Below are 15267 nucleotides of genomic sequence, written 5' to 3'. Positions count from 1 at the left end.
AATCTCTTTACACCAACTCTAATATAATTATTTTTTTCTCGCTCTTTTTCGTATATTGTTATTTCATTTTCTCTTTTCCCTTTTTCCTCTCTCACCTACTAATTTAAATTAAATATATGGTAAAGTGTTTTTTTTACATTAATCTAGTGTTATAATGTTTTATTAAGTAGATGGTTTGTATCTTTATTCAATTTATTTAATACTGTTTTGGAGCTTTTCTTTCCGGGCCTCTACTGAAAATGGACATATATCCAGTTAGACTAGCCCAGTCAACTAATGTAAAACAAAAATAAATGGATTTGCAAACAAATTACAATCAGGAAACTGAAAGGCAACTAGATCATCCCCTAAAAGAATAATATTTATTAAATGCAAACCGGCTATCATTTCAAGAAATAAAAAACATAGCCTATTACTCAGAATGGTCTCAAATGCTCTCTTAGTTCTGGCAAGAATGATAAATCAAAGGAAATCATTCTCTACTATAACAGAAATCTCATTTCATGGAAAAAACATATTACTCTAGCCAAGAGATAGTCCAGTTATTTATTGACTTATATTCTCAATCCTATGGTGATCAAACATCCATGCCAACGGAACAAGAGACATATGACTTTCTAAGTCAAGTTAATTTCCCTAGAATTAGTCAAACTCAACAAGAATTCCTCTCATCCCCTATTACTCAGCAAGAAATAATATCAGCTGTAGATCACCTTAAACCAAATAAAGCCCCAGGCCCAAATGGGATAATTTCAGAATTTTATCACATTTTCAAACAGAATATTTCAAAAATTTTACTTAATCTATTTAAATATATTAAAAATAATAATATTACAGATAGGTACCTTAACACTTCCGAAACAATTATTATCCACAAAGAACACACTGACCCTAAAACCCGCTGGAATTATCGATCTATTTCTTTGATTGACTTGGATATTAAAATCTTTGCATCAATATTGGCTAACAGACTGAAAAGTATCATCCCTAGTATTATATCTCCCAACCAATAAGGTTTTATACAATACAGACAGACCTGTGACAATACGCACACACTTGACGCAATGATCAATCTTTCTAACCATAGACAAACATCATTATTTGCCCTTGTGCTTGCTGTTTGGGGTTATCGAAAAGTACTAGAGAATCATCAGACAACCTATATAGAAGATTCTATAGGAATGAGAAGTGCACTAATTGGTTCTCTGACAGAGTAGCTGATACATGGAGCAGATTACCAAATTACATTAAAGCAAGTACTCGTTTAGATATTTTAAAGAACAGCCTGGACACATTATGGGGACAAGTGTTTTGCTATCTTGACAAGCTAGAAGGGTATTAATGCCAGTGCTTGAAAAATTTGTATGCATATATGTATGTACACTTCCAAGGCTTTTGATAGACTAAACTTACAAATTCTTTTTTTGGTTTTACCTCATTTTAGTATACTTCCTACATTTATCCAATTTATTAATACGTTGTATTCTCATGTTTTTACATCATTATATATCAATAATACTACCTCTCCCCAGTTCCTGATTAAGAATGGAACAAGACAATGTTGTCCACTATTTCCTTACTTATTCAATCTATATGTCGAACCTTTGTTCCTATTTATTACGCAAAATACTTTTCACCACATTCCAGTTCTATATAATACTAAGATAGCATTTTCGGCATTTGCCGATGACTTAAATCTATATTTTATGCTTACTAATTCTGACTTAAGGAAAATTTTGAACTCCATAGATATTTTTATTAAATACTGTAATTATAAACTAAACCCAGAGAAATCCTTAATCTTCCCAGTTAATTCATCCTATCAACTTTCTAGATATTCCCTTAAAATGGAAATTAAATTATTCTTTGAAATATTTAGGAATATCTTTTCAACAAGATCCAAAACTATCTTACCAAAGCAATATTACTAAACTTTGACAAGCAATGCAACAGGACCTCCTTAGATGGAATAAAACTCAACTTTCATTTCTTTCAAAAGTGGTTATTGTTAACATGAACATACTGCCAATACTTTTATATGTATTCAATGCCTCAAACATAATAATGCACAATACATTTTTCGGGATACGTCATTCTTTTCTGCCCAAATTGTTATGGTATCCCACATCAGTCATAATTGCCTATAAAAAAACTGGTATATTGTAAGAACCAAGGAGGGCTGAATCTTCCAGACTTCAAATGATATTATGACATTATTATTTCTAGTAAACTTATAGCTATTTCAGATTATAACCCAAGTATGACGACTTGGAGACCAGGCTGGATAGAACTTTATTATAATTATATTAAAAGTCTTAGCTTCAGTCCTAAAGCTCTTCCTTTCCATAACAAGGATAACATAAAAAATCATGAAATTACATATATCCTTAAAGAATAAAATCACACTTCTCCAAAAAAATTATTGGTACCCTAAATCTATCTGATGCATTCAGCATTGTGCAACCTTTGCACCTTAACCCAAACCTCAAGCTCAATAATAAATTGCTTAACCTTAACAACTTCCCTTTAGTAAAACAGAAATGTCTGTTAGATCTTTACCCTTACTTCTTCTCAATAAAGAAGAAATTGATTTCAAATATGTATAAACTTACGGTGTCAATTAGATAATAAACTAAAGTTCTTGCATCCAAATACTGGACCGAACTAGATCCAGAGATCATACTTAACTAAAAAAATTTGATCCATTCAGATAACTACAAATCAATCCCCTTTAGAAAACTCAGTTATACACAATTAATGATCCTAAAAAATAAGTTATGTCTTACCATAATGTTCCATCTGTGTTGTTCATCTTCTTTCATTCATCACTGATGGGTTCAGTTCCGAGCCCTCAGAACAGAGTCGACCTATTACCAAGCTCACGCCAGCCAAAAACTCTCGAGCTAAGCTTCTACCCACAATGCCCTTCTCCCTGTTACCTCAGAGCGAGTTTGCCCATGATAGACCAGGAAAGCAGAGGCCCCTTCTATGCAAATGCCCTAGGACACCACCTGGACCCAAAGTATCCGCCAGGAGCCTTTGGAGGGGAAGAAGGGTGGGAAGTGATGAATGAAAGAAGATGAATAACACAGATGGAAAGTTATGGCATGACATAACTTTTTTATCTGATGTTGTTAATCTTCTTTCCATTCAGCACTGATGGGACAGAATCCCAAGCTACCTTGAGACACATGGGCGTCCCTTATGGAAGAACACTCCTGAGCACCACTGAGCCGAAGGCAGCTCTCTCTCTCTGGAGACCACATCCAATTTGTAATGATTGATGAAAGTATGGGGTTTAGCCCAAGTGGCTGCTGCGCAAATGTCATCCATAGAAACTCTGGAGTGTAAAGCTACCGATGCTGCAATAGATCTAGTGGAATGGTCTTTAACCAGTGGCATAGGTTCTTTTGTGGAAGAATAAGAGAAGCGTATGCAGTCCCTTACCATTTTCGATAAAGTAACATTGGATACAGAATTTCCCATTCTAGGTCCAGAAAAGGAAATAAAAAGCTGATCAGACTTGCGCATAATTTTGGTTCTGTCTAAATAAAATCTCAGTTGTCTGTGCATATCCAAGGAATGTAGGCAGTACTCTCCTTTATTAGAAAATTTTGGAAAGAACACTGGTAAGTCAATGAACTGATTGATGGAGAAGTCAGAAACAATCTTGGGGAGGAAAGATAGATTCGTCTGGAGTGATGCACTGTCCTTGTGAAAGACCAAATAGGGTCTTTTGATGCACAGTGCCTGTAGCTCCGAAACCCGCCTGGCTGACGTAATGCCTACCAAAAACAAGGATTTCCAAGACAAGAATTTCAGGTCACATTTCGCTGCAGGTTCAAAGGGGGGGGGGGGAGTCAAACACTGTAGAACTAACGTGAGGTTCAAAGGCTCTATAGGCTGTCTGACAAGGGGTCTAATGCGTGAGACTCCTTTGAGAAAGGTTTTACATAAACAAAGTGAGATAAGAGCCCATTATGGTAATTCAAAATTGCAGCCAGATGTACTCATATGGTAGAGGCTGTGGCACCCTCCTCAAAAAACTTAGACAAGTATTGCAAAACTGCTGTGACCGGAGCTGAATATGGATTTAGCATTTTATCCTTTGACTAGAGAGAGAACCTTCTCCATTTGTCTTGATACAGTCGTCTGATGGATGGTTTATGAGAGGCCAGGATAATATCCCGAACAGGTGAGGTGAGATAAGCCTTCCTGGCAATTAACAGAAGTGGAGAAACCAAGCTGTCGGCTTGAAACTGGACAGATTCGGGAGGCTCAACCCTTGGGGGTGAGCAATCAGATCTGGAAGAGGGTCAAGAACCCACGGTAGGTATACCAGATGAGGCCGAAGGAAGGGGAACCAAACTTGTCGAGGTAAAAAATGACCTGTGAGGATCACTTTGCATTTCAACTGATGAGCTTTCTTTACGAACTGTGGAATCAGAGGAAAGGGGGATAAGCATAAGAGCGTCCCTCGGAGAGGGGGGAAAAGGGCAAAATAGCTGCTGCACTTGTTGTCTGATGGGGAGGTGAAAAGGTCGGAGTATGGCTGGCCCTAGTGGCTGAGAATTTCTGCCGTCACATCGGGATTGAGGGACCACTCATGGGGCAGGAGAATACATCTGCTCAACTTGTCCCCAATCACGTTTGAACTCCCCAGGATGTGCATGGCTATCAGAAAGCGGTTGGAAGCTATTGCCCACTGCCATATTCTCATGGCCTCTCGACACAAGGGGTAGGACTTGGTTCCTCCTTGTTTGTTGATATACCAAACTGCTGACATGTTGTCTGACTGAATTGCAATTGTCCCAGAAGGAAGAACAAGATGAAATGCCTGTAACGCTAACAGCACCGCTCTCAGTTTCAGAATGTTGATATGCAGATTGGCCTCCAAAGTGGACCATGTGCCTTGGACTGTCTTTCCCTGAAAATGCCCCCCCCCCCCAACTGATCAGGAAAGCATCCATGATCACAATGTCCTTGGGCTGAGGGGACTGGAAAGGGTGACTCCAAAGTTCTGTGTCTGGCCTCATCCACCAAAGAAGATCCTGTTTGCAGGAGTTGGTTATCTGGATTTGGAAATGTACAGGATGGCAATTCAGGAACCACTGAGAAAGAAGAAGCCATTGGAGAAATCGCATGTGCAGCTTGGCAAGAGGCACTATCGGGAATAAAGCTCCATGGATCCTAGTGCCTGAAGAACTTCTCTCACAGAGACTTTGTTCTGACAGTGTATCACCTGGAGTTGAAGCCTCAATCTCTGGAGCCTGTGAGCCGGGAGCGAAACCAGACAGGATTGGGTGTTGAAGACTGCTCCAATAAATTCTATCTGCTAGGTAGGGACCAGACTTGACTTCTTCCAGTGCACAGTTATCCCCAAAATCTCCGCCAGAGGAAGTGTGTATTGCAGGGCTGTTACCAGAAGACGCTTGGTGGGGGAGGTGAGGAGCCAATTGTCCAAATATGGAAACACCCCGAATCCTTGTAGTTTCAAATGAGCTATGACCACTGCCATGCACTTTGTGAACACTCTGGGGGCTGTAGAGAGACCAAACAGCAGGGCACAAAACTGGGAATGACTGGCTCCTAGCTGGAAGTGAAACAGACTCCTAGAGTGCTTGTCCATTTTGATATGGTAATATGCATCCCGGAGATCTATCGAGCACATCCAATCGCCCTCCCTCAGAAAAGGGAGGATGGACTGAACCGTGACCATCCGGAATTTGGTTTGGGCGATGGACTTGTTCAAGTTGCTGAGATGCAGAATGGGTTTCCAGTCCCCTGTCTTTTTTGGCACCAAAAAGAATCTTGAGTAAAATCCAGATCTGCATTGGTCTGGTGAGACTGGTTGGACGACTCTTTTTTGGCATAACTTTTCAATTTCTAAAGCTGCCTCTTCCCTCTGACTGGGTGGAACGTCGGGAAGTTTTGTTGGAAGTTTCAGATAAGAACAAAGGGGAATGGTGTAACCTCTGGTAATTATACTCTGCACCCAACGATCGGTGGTAATAGGGTGCCAGGCAGCTTGGTGGAGAGAGAAACGACCCCTGACTGCTTCCAGAGGCAAGCAATCGGGCAGCTCTTCAGAAGCACTGATAAGACAGTCCAGAGAAAGAGTCTCTGAAGCCCTGGTTATGTTGAACCCCCTCTGCCTCTATAGGGATGTCTTCTGGAGTTGTTACCCCCTCTGCTTCTGGGGTATCCTCACCACGTGGGGCATGGAAAGGACCCTGAGATTTTTTTTGCCACATCTTACCACTGCTCTGGTTCCTGGAAAAAAAAGGTTGAGGATGGGAAAAATGAAGGCCTAGAGCAGAAAGGGTCTTACCGTCCTGCTCGCACCTGGCTAGCGTGTCCTTCACTTTGGAACCAAAAAGGGAAGATGCTTCTATGGGAGCATTCAGAAAGGAAGACTTGAAGGGATCCGTGAGGTCACAAATGCAAATCCAGGCATGACGCCTCATAACAATGCCTGAACCCACAGCTCTAGCCGCCCCTTCGGTTGCATGTGAGGGGCAACCTCATGAACGAGTTGCAGATCGATTCCAGGGTAGCATGCTGTGAGGCAACATTGCCCTGTACCTCGTCAGACACCTGTCCTGTGAGTGTTCCAGAGTGTTCTGAGATCAAGTCACTTTGAAGCCTCGTAAAATGTGCCAAATACTTCAGGGACCGAATGGCAAAGGTCGCTGATGCAAATACTCACTTCCCCAATCTGTCCACAGCCCAGGACTCCCTGTTGGGCGGATAGACAGCAGGACCCTCTTCAGCTAGATCCTTTTTCATGGCCGCAAGCCAATACCATAGAGTCAACTGGTAACCCTCTGGGCCAGTGTGGGTTCTCCTCGGGAGAGGAAAGAATTTTGTCAGGTCTCCGAGGGATCGACTCAATAGAGTCAGGGTCCTTCCATGCGTGTTGCACAACGAGCTGGGCTAGCTCCTCAGTAGGTGGGGTCACCTACGAGGTAGATGGCCAGGCACGAAAAGCATACAGGACCATGGACTCCTCAGAGGAAGTGTTGGAGGGGTTCCAGTCACCCCTCTGCTTTAACATTTCAAGGATGTCTCTGAAGGAGACATCATCAGGGGGTGACTGTGGGGACCCTTCACCATCATCGTAATCCGCGTCTTCTGTTAAAGACTCCTCAGGTGAGTCAACGTTGTTCCTCTTGAACGATCTCTTCCGTGGGGGCTCCTCACTGGGGGCATCCGAGGAGGACTCGGAAGAGTGGGTACCCTGGAATGAGGTTTCCTGTGGCTTCCCTGCCTGGTGTCCCGAGGAGGTGGTCTGTGGCAGCTGAAGCTCAGGTGGAGAAAACTGGGGTTCTGATGTAGGCGGAATGCTTCCGGAAGCGAGAGCCCTCTTCATCACATGGAAAGCAGGTCCGCCTGAACAGGGATGGAAGCTCGGAACAGAGACGGACAACCTTGGAACCGGGATCACTCCCCACTCCACTGAACCCGCTCCCAAGGATGGAGCCTCAAGCTGGATCGGAGCAGATGAGGCTACTGGCACAGAGGACGGAAATGAAGGACTACACGGAACAGTGCCCCGAACCGAGGACCCGTCGGCCAATCCCAAGATTCAGAAAGGACCGGTTCGGCAGGAACCAAGGACCAAAGGGACAGACCCGTACCCTCAGTGAGGTCCACTACAGGTGCTGAGATGGGGCGGGGGTTCGAGAAGGACATTGGAGCAAAAGGCTTCGGAACTGGGATGGCCAAAGGAGGAGAACAGGATGGAGTCCGTTGAGAGGTCAACCCAAGTCTTGCCAGAAGATGGGTCTTGGAAGGCATGGGTATCCCCCTGGCTGCCAACAGCTGATCCAAAAGACGCACCACATCAAGTTCAGAAAGGCTCCTGGTGGATCTAGTGGATACTCCGGACGGGGAGTCAGATCGATCTAAGAATGGGCTATACAGTTGGCCTAAGAACAGGTCTATGGATGGGGAGTATCGGGTCCATGGTGCGTGATCTGCCAGCACCGATGTCTCGCATTTAGAGACAGGAAGAAGTGGGGTCAAGTCCGACGTTGCTGTAATAGACCTTGGTGCCGATGGGACACTCCGAGATGAAACGGGAGGTTCAATCATCACTGCAGAGATTGGCATCGAAGGTGTGCATTGTGCCAAAATGGCCACAAGTGCCGAAGTTATAGCAGGCATGGTGAGGTCTATACGCGGTGCCGGAGGAAGCAGCAGAGCCGGTGAAGAAGTCGGCACTGATGTAGCAATAGTCAAAAGTGCTTGGTGCAGACGAGGACCGTGCCGAGGAGGCAGGCTTATGCGCCGAGGATAACTTCTGAATTTTTGGTTTCACAGACTTACCCTGGTCACCCGAGGTTGAAGAGGGAACCGAATGGGACCTTTTCTTAATTTACATAGGAGGGGTTGAGACCTCCATCACAGAAAGGGCCTCTGAAAAGGGAGATTTTATTAGTCCCTCCAAGATTAATTTATTCTTGCGCTCGTTTAGAGTGCGTTGGCTGAAACTCTGGCAAATTCCACAGGGAGGCTGTACCGAAAGGTGGGGCGCCCCCAAATAATAAACACCAATCATCATGAACATCGCTATTAGGTAGTTTACCATTAAATGAGGTACAGTGTTTGAAATCAGATGTATTCTTCTTATCCAACATCTTGAGAAATAATCACAACAATTCAAACTTCACAACAATTCAAACTTCAGAAGCAAGAAAGTCTAAATTACTAAAGAAGGAAAGATTTAAACACATGCAGAAAAAAAAATAAACAAATCCAATATCCAAAACACACCAGTAGAAAGAACAGAGAGGGAATACCCACATACCCACTATGGTATTCAATGAATACCACAAGGGTAGAGAGAAAAGGGCTGTACCAGCAATGGTACTGAAAAGGGTTACCAACAGGTAGAAATAGAGAGAAAAATATCTAACACTACTGTAACTCGACAGGAAAAACCTAAAGCTCACACACATTTTTAGAAACAAGCTAATTTAAACACAAATATCAAATAATTTTCCACTTAGCTGACAGCTCGGCTGAAACACAGCTTTACGGCTACTCGGCAAACAAGATCTGAGGTAACATGGAGAAGGGCAATGTGGGTAGAAGCTTAGCTCGATAGTTTTTGGCTGGCATGAGATTGGTAATAGGCTGACTCGGTTCCGAGGGCTTGGGACTGAACCCATCAGTGATGAATGGAAAGAAGATTAACAACATCAGATTAACTCTTATCTTACTCCAACTGAACTCAGTAAGCATGACCCCGAAACCTCCCCATTTTCTCAATACTGTGATTTTCAAAAGGCGGATCTTTTGCATATGTTTTGGAGCCGCAAATGCTCCTTTAAACTATGGTGCTGACTAAAAATCAAATTACAAAAAATGGGCTATGAAGAAAACACCCTTTCCTGGAGATTTGCTATGCTGCACATTTCTCCTCCGGGTTTGACGAAGTTACAAATACATATAATTGTTACTCTTTTTACCTTAATTAAATTTTATATTACGTTGAACTGGAAGGATACATCTCATCTCTCCTGGAGGGGATTCGAGCAATTGGCAATCAAGTGCATAGCAGCCCATAAATACATAGCGTACAGTCAAAATTTACATCCACACTTTCTAAATTATTGGAATTTATTATTCGATCACCTATCACACCAAAGATAACATTTACCTTATATCTCTGAATGTTGGGGTTTAGTTTTTCCTTTAATTATATTACTGCTTATTTACTCATCTCTCATTTTTTATTTGTAAGGGCCTCTAGCTTTATAAATACATTTTGAATAATCAATACGTTTGATCAAACATTTAGTTTATGTAAGAGGTAAATAGCAACTGTGTACATAGTTTATTAATTGTGTTTTTTCTATTGATATGTACTAAGGTCTGCTGATTATTACTACCATGCTATTGTTGACATATGTCTTTATTGTTGTTATACTTGTTTTAATTATCAAACTCAATAATGATTTTTGAAAAAAAAAAGAAGTGTGCTACAGCATGGATGAAATCCTGCATGCAGCTGTAGTCACATTTATGTTATAGTATGCATTTTAGGTAATGTCCCTAGACACTGTGAAGGAGGTAGTGGTCCACAAAAACAACTGTAAAGGCACTACCCATCATGCAATGAACGGACACTGCCACTGACATGCCCACTGTCCACCAGCCTGTTACTGATGCCTGCCATTCTGCCCACTGTCTCATGCTGTCTTGGGCCAATGACATTTTTTCTCCCAGTGAATTTGGCTACTGAGGTTGTGGGCATGGCACCGCATTCTTCTCTTTACTCACACAGAATTCGCAGCAGCCTTATATGCCTGCAGATGAATGTTACTTCAGCCATGTGTCCCCAACCAAATGTACCACAGGGAAATGTCTCACAGCCTAGGTGCCTGAACCCTTATTGTCTCTTTCTGTTGTTAAGCAAATGAAAGGTAATGTAATGGACAATTTACCTCATGTACACCTCTCAAGCAAAGCTTGGAAAGAAGCAAGCAGGTTTTGTTCACACTGGCTACATGGTTCAATGAAGTTTTTATCCTCTTGCCTTTCTCCTACAGATGTGCAAGAAAAGCAACACCTCAGTATCTCCTAGCTAAACAAACAAGAACTCAATCAAACATTCTTTGCCCTGCTCCAAAATTCTCATGAAGCCAACCTCTGTGGCCATGTGTACTAAGGTACAGAAAGCAAATGCCAGAAGCAGCTAAAAGCCACATATCTATGCCTCCCAGCAGTGTAACCAGATGGTGTAATGATGTTTAAACTTATATTGTGTATATTTCCAATACTTTCAATGTACTGGATGTGCATCACCCTATCTCAGTGGTTCTGAAACTTTGCAAGCGGGAGGACCCCTTTTATCAAGGAAATGATTTGGCAGACCCCTATAGGTGGCAGTACACAAATGTTATATTTGGATCACCCCCCCCCCCAACCCTCCCATGCAACTATTTCAGTGTCCCATTACTTGGCTATCCCCCCAGTTGCCATAAACACTGTTCAAAATTCTCAGTGTGTATACTGTTTTCTACTTTACTTCCATAGTGATTACAGATATTTGGATTTCATTTAAAACTTTTATTTCAAAATTTATAGCACAAACACTGACAGACATTTGCTAAAGCTAAACAAAGCAATACAGTCTCCTAATCAAAACAGACATAGCATTAAACCTTCTCTGCCTTTGAAACTCACATTCACTGAAACAACACTGAAACCCACATTCAACGAAAATGCATCTGGCCAGTGGAGGATTAAGTTTACCTTCGGGCTATTTTCAAAGCATAGCTCCCTAGCGAATATTTTTAAGACCATGCAAAAGTTATTTGATTCACCTTCCTGATTGTATAATTAAATTTTAAGATACAATAATTAAATTATATCCCTTGTATAATACAGCATCACTTGGTAGAGCGTGTTTTAAATGTATAGTTTTGCACATTTTTCCAGTAAGCAGTAAAACAAAACACATGAACCAATAATGACAAAACTGCCCAATTTAGAACATTTCAACCATAAAAGACCACTCAAACCTCTGTCATCACAATCCACCAGTATCAGTCAATATGCACAATCTCTGCAGAAGTAAAGGTCATGTAATTCCACCTTAAAGAGATCTGTAACAAATGAAAAGGTTGCTGCTAACAGCTTATATTTCAGAGTTTCATCCACATACCAATTCAGTGCCTGCTGCCCTTGAAAAATAAACTGCCTACTTATGCTACATAAAAAAAATGGTTAACTGAAAACAGATTCACACTTACTAGGCATCTCATCCAACAGAAGGCATATTCATGATTTCAGCACCCCATCCCTTGAAAATACAGCACAGTATCAGGAATCTATCTGTATGCTGTAGGACTAGATCCCACAGCCTTCTGCATTAAGAACCAAACATGCTATCTGTTGTACTACTAACACTGTTTTAAAATTCAATACCACAGTAGTGATATTGTTTTTTAGCTAGCTAAATAAAACAGTTGCACAAAACAGACAAACATATGGGGCAAAAATCTGGGCATTCTGCAAAAACCTGGACAGCTGAAGAGTATGCTACCTACCTGTTAAACACACCTCTTTACCTCTTACACACCCCCCTACCTGCCTCCCTCTCTCTCAATATACCAACACACACACACACACACACACACACACACACACACACACACACACGTGCGTGCCACACACACACAGACACACACACACACCTACCTGTCTCCCTTCCTCGTTACACACACACACACACACACACACACACACACACACACACACACACACACACACACACACACACACCTACCTACCTGTCTCTCTCCCTATTACACATAATGGGGTGGGAGACAGAGGGCTAAAATTAAGGACACATTTTAAATATTGCTCTTTCAAGCTTAGAAAGTTGACAGAACAAGTTTTGCATTACTATGAGTTTTATGAATTGTAAAGCGCAAACGTCTGCCATTGTTATCTGACTTTGGTCCAAAATGATTTACCAGGGATTTGCCAGAAAACACCATTTTATGAGAAACAAACCAAACAAGGTAAAAATCTGGGCACTCTGCAAAAATCTTTACAGTTCACTTCATTTTTAAGGCTTTGCTAAAAAAAAAAAAAAAAAAAAAAAAAAACTTCAGGCCAGGGTTTTTCAAGAAGAATGGCCGGATCAACTCTGCAGTAATTTCTGTCAGCAGTGACCAACAAATCCTGGACCTAACTTGGAGAGAACACAACAGTTGTTTACATTTTCCTCAAAGTTCTAACTGCCCAGCAGAAAACAAAGAGCAAGTGAGCAGCTGCTCAGCATCAGCCGCAAATGCAGAAGTTTTTCCTTCTTTCGGTTTCTAAACACTAAGAGCAAGCAGCACACAGGGAAGCCTCTTTTTCTTCCTCTTTTCTTTATTATAAATTGACTGTGAGAGGAGCAACTTACTTTTTTTTACAAGGTCGCTGACGATGCCCGAAATCTAGGTGAGCTCATGGACCCCCACAGGGCTCAGCGGACCCCAGTTTCAGAAACATCCCCTTCCTAGTTAAGCAATGGAGTTGATGTCCTAATCTCAAGACCCTTCCCTGAAGAGAGACAGCAGAGCAACTTATCTTAGGCTTCTGCTGACCCTCCCAATTACCAAGACATTATCCTTAACAGTGACTGCTCTCACATCTAGTGCTTTACCTGCTTGTCTCGATGCTGAAGAAAAAGTATTCTCTTTTGAAATGAGAGAGGAAGTTCAATATTTGTTCTTTTTCTTCAATGCTGTGGCATAGAGAGATATAACCCTAATCAGGACCTAGGCAACCCAGGTTCAATTAGCAGCTCTGGAGTTTGAGGGGCTGGTAGGCAGGAATGGGTGAACTCTTCCCAGGGAGGAGTCGTTTTTTTTTCTAGGCTTCACCTATAGGGAAGCGCAGTCCATAGAGGAGAGTAACCTTCAAGGGATAGGTAATAAATTAAACATTTCCAAGTGGAAGGAGTCAACGGCCAGCTCTACACAGGGTGCCATTATTTTCCATGCTGGCCTTAGTCTTATAACAGAAATAATACTGGGGCTGCGGAACAGGCAGACAGACCTGAAAAAAAATATATAATAGACATAGATACAGTAGATATACATACGTAGATAGATATAGATATATATGGGTCTAATTAATTTCATTGAAAACACATTTCACTTAAAACTCATTTCACTGAACCTCAGCTGCCTGAGGACAATTCAGTGAAAGCTCACTTCACTGAAAACTCACTTGACTGAAACTCATTTTGCTGAAAGGTATATGCCTTGCTCCCCACTGTAGTGCGATCCTGCAGTTAGTATATATAGTAAGTTGGGTTGTGGAGGGCATAGCCTCCCCACCTATTTTAAATGTTGTAAACCATAGACATGGATACTTACAAGTCAAATTAATAACTCTTTCCAGAAGACAATATATATATCCAAACTATGTGGGGGGGGCCTATGCCCCCACACCCCCTAAGGTGGGGGGTTGTGCCCCCCACCCCCCTTACTATGTATACTAACTCCATATATATATATATATATATATATATATATATATATATATTGTTTATATTACTCTGAAACACAGTTCTAAAACAAACAAAACAATAAGATTCTTTAAGCATACCTGTGAACACTTCTTGAATAACTGTACAAAAACTGTAAACATCTGACTTAAAAGTAGCAGATTTTCCTCGAATTACTTCAGGTGAAACCCAGTTGTAAAACTGCACTGGAACAGGAATTCTTGTAAGGTCACTATGGACTCCACCGTCTTTGCTGCAGAAGGAACAAAATATTTTGAATATTTACTGCATTTTCGTATGATGTAACATTCACTGAAGTAATCTCAAAGAGTAGATGAAAGGATAGCCCAGCATTCCAAATACAGTTGTCAAGGCAAGGACAGCACTGTACTTCCAAAACCAGGAATAAACTTGCAACTTAAAACAGTACCATCACCAAATATGGTGCAAGACATATGCAGACATAGCATGTTATCAAGAAGGATCTACACAGGACTGACTGTTGAAGAAGAATAAAATATTGACCAAACAAAATGATATCAGAAAAGAATGTCGGAAGGAATTACCCCCCCCCCCCCCAAAAAAAAATTATCAAAAAAGTTGATGTACAAAGGGATGTATCTAAGTAGGTCTATGACTGAGATAATTCTTCCTTCCTTCCAATGAAGTTCTACTAGCTTTGTGTGAAGTTCTCATATTCACAGATATGTACAAACCATCTGATGACATACACTATAACATCATACACCATTCTACAAAAGCATGTCTAGTCACTGAGCCCACTCAATCAGCCACAACCACTGAATGAACACATTTCCTGAAAATCAAAGAAAAACATTTAGTTTTATACTGCTACAATTATACATACACCTACCTACATACAGCTACATAAATCTAACAATCTACATTCTCTCTGTCTACATACATAAAAACACATATTCTTATATATGACTGTTAACAGGGTGTGGCACTGATACATAAGGATATTTTCAGGCTCATCCCAAGTGGATACAAATTCCCCACAAGCCAACAGTTTCCAATACTTATGATGGCACAGAAATGTGTGTGTGTGTGTGTGTGTGTGTGTGTGTGTGTGTGTGTGTGTGTGTGTGTGTGTGTGTGTGTGTGTGTCTACATATATATATATATATATATATATATATATATATATATAAATATGTGTGTGTATATGTGTGTGTGTGTGTTTGCACTGTGTGCATATGTTTGTGGGTTTGCATGTTTGCGTG

At 41.3% G+C, this 15267-nt stretch overlaps 1 protein-coding gene across 3 annotated transcripts in view; it reads right to left on the bottom strand.

Annotated features, from left to right (window-relative positions):
• Positions 1 to 15267, bottom strand: part of TEX14 (testis expressed 14, intercellular bridge forming factor) — a 3435352-nt gene that overhangs the window by 2192714 nt on the left and 1227371 nt on the right. For all 3 annotated transcript variants that reach the window (XM_044054283.1, XM_044054282.1, XM_044054281.1), the window contains one exon: positions 14122 to 14273. In XM_044054283.1, the coding sequence (XP_043910218.1) occupies positions 14122 to 14273 (152 nt within the window). The remainder of the gene's footprint in view (positions 1 to 14121; positions 14274 to 15267) is intronic.

Source organism: Protopterus annectens, chromosome 13.part0 (genome assembly GCF_019279795.1).
Source record: "Protopterus annectens isolate FY-2018-M chromosome 13.part0, PAN1.0, whole genome shotgun sequence".
Lineage (NCBI taxonomy): Eukaryota > Metazoa > Chordata > Ceratodontiformes > Protopteridae > Protopterus > Protopterus annectens.
Note: the sequence above shows the minus strand (reverse complement) of the source record. Positions and strands in the feature narration are given on the sequence as shown.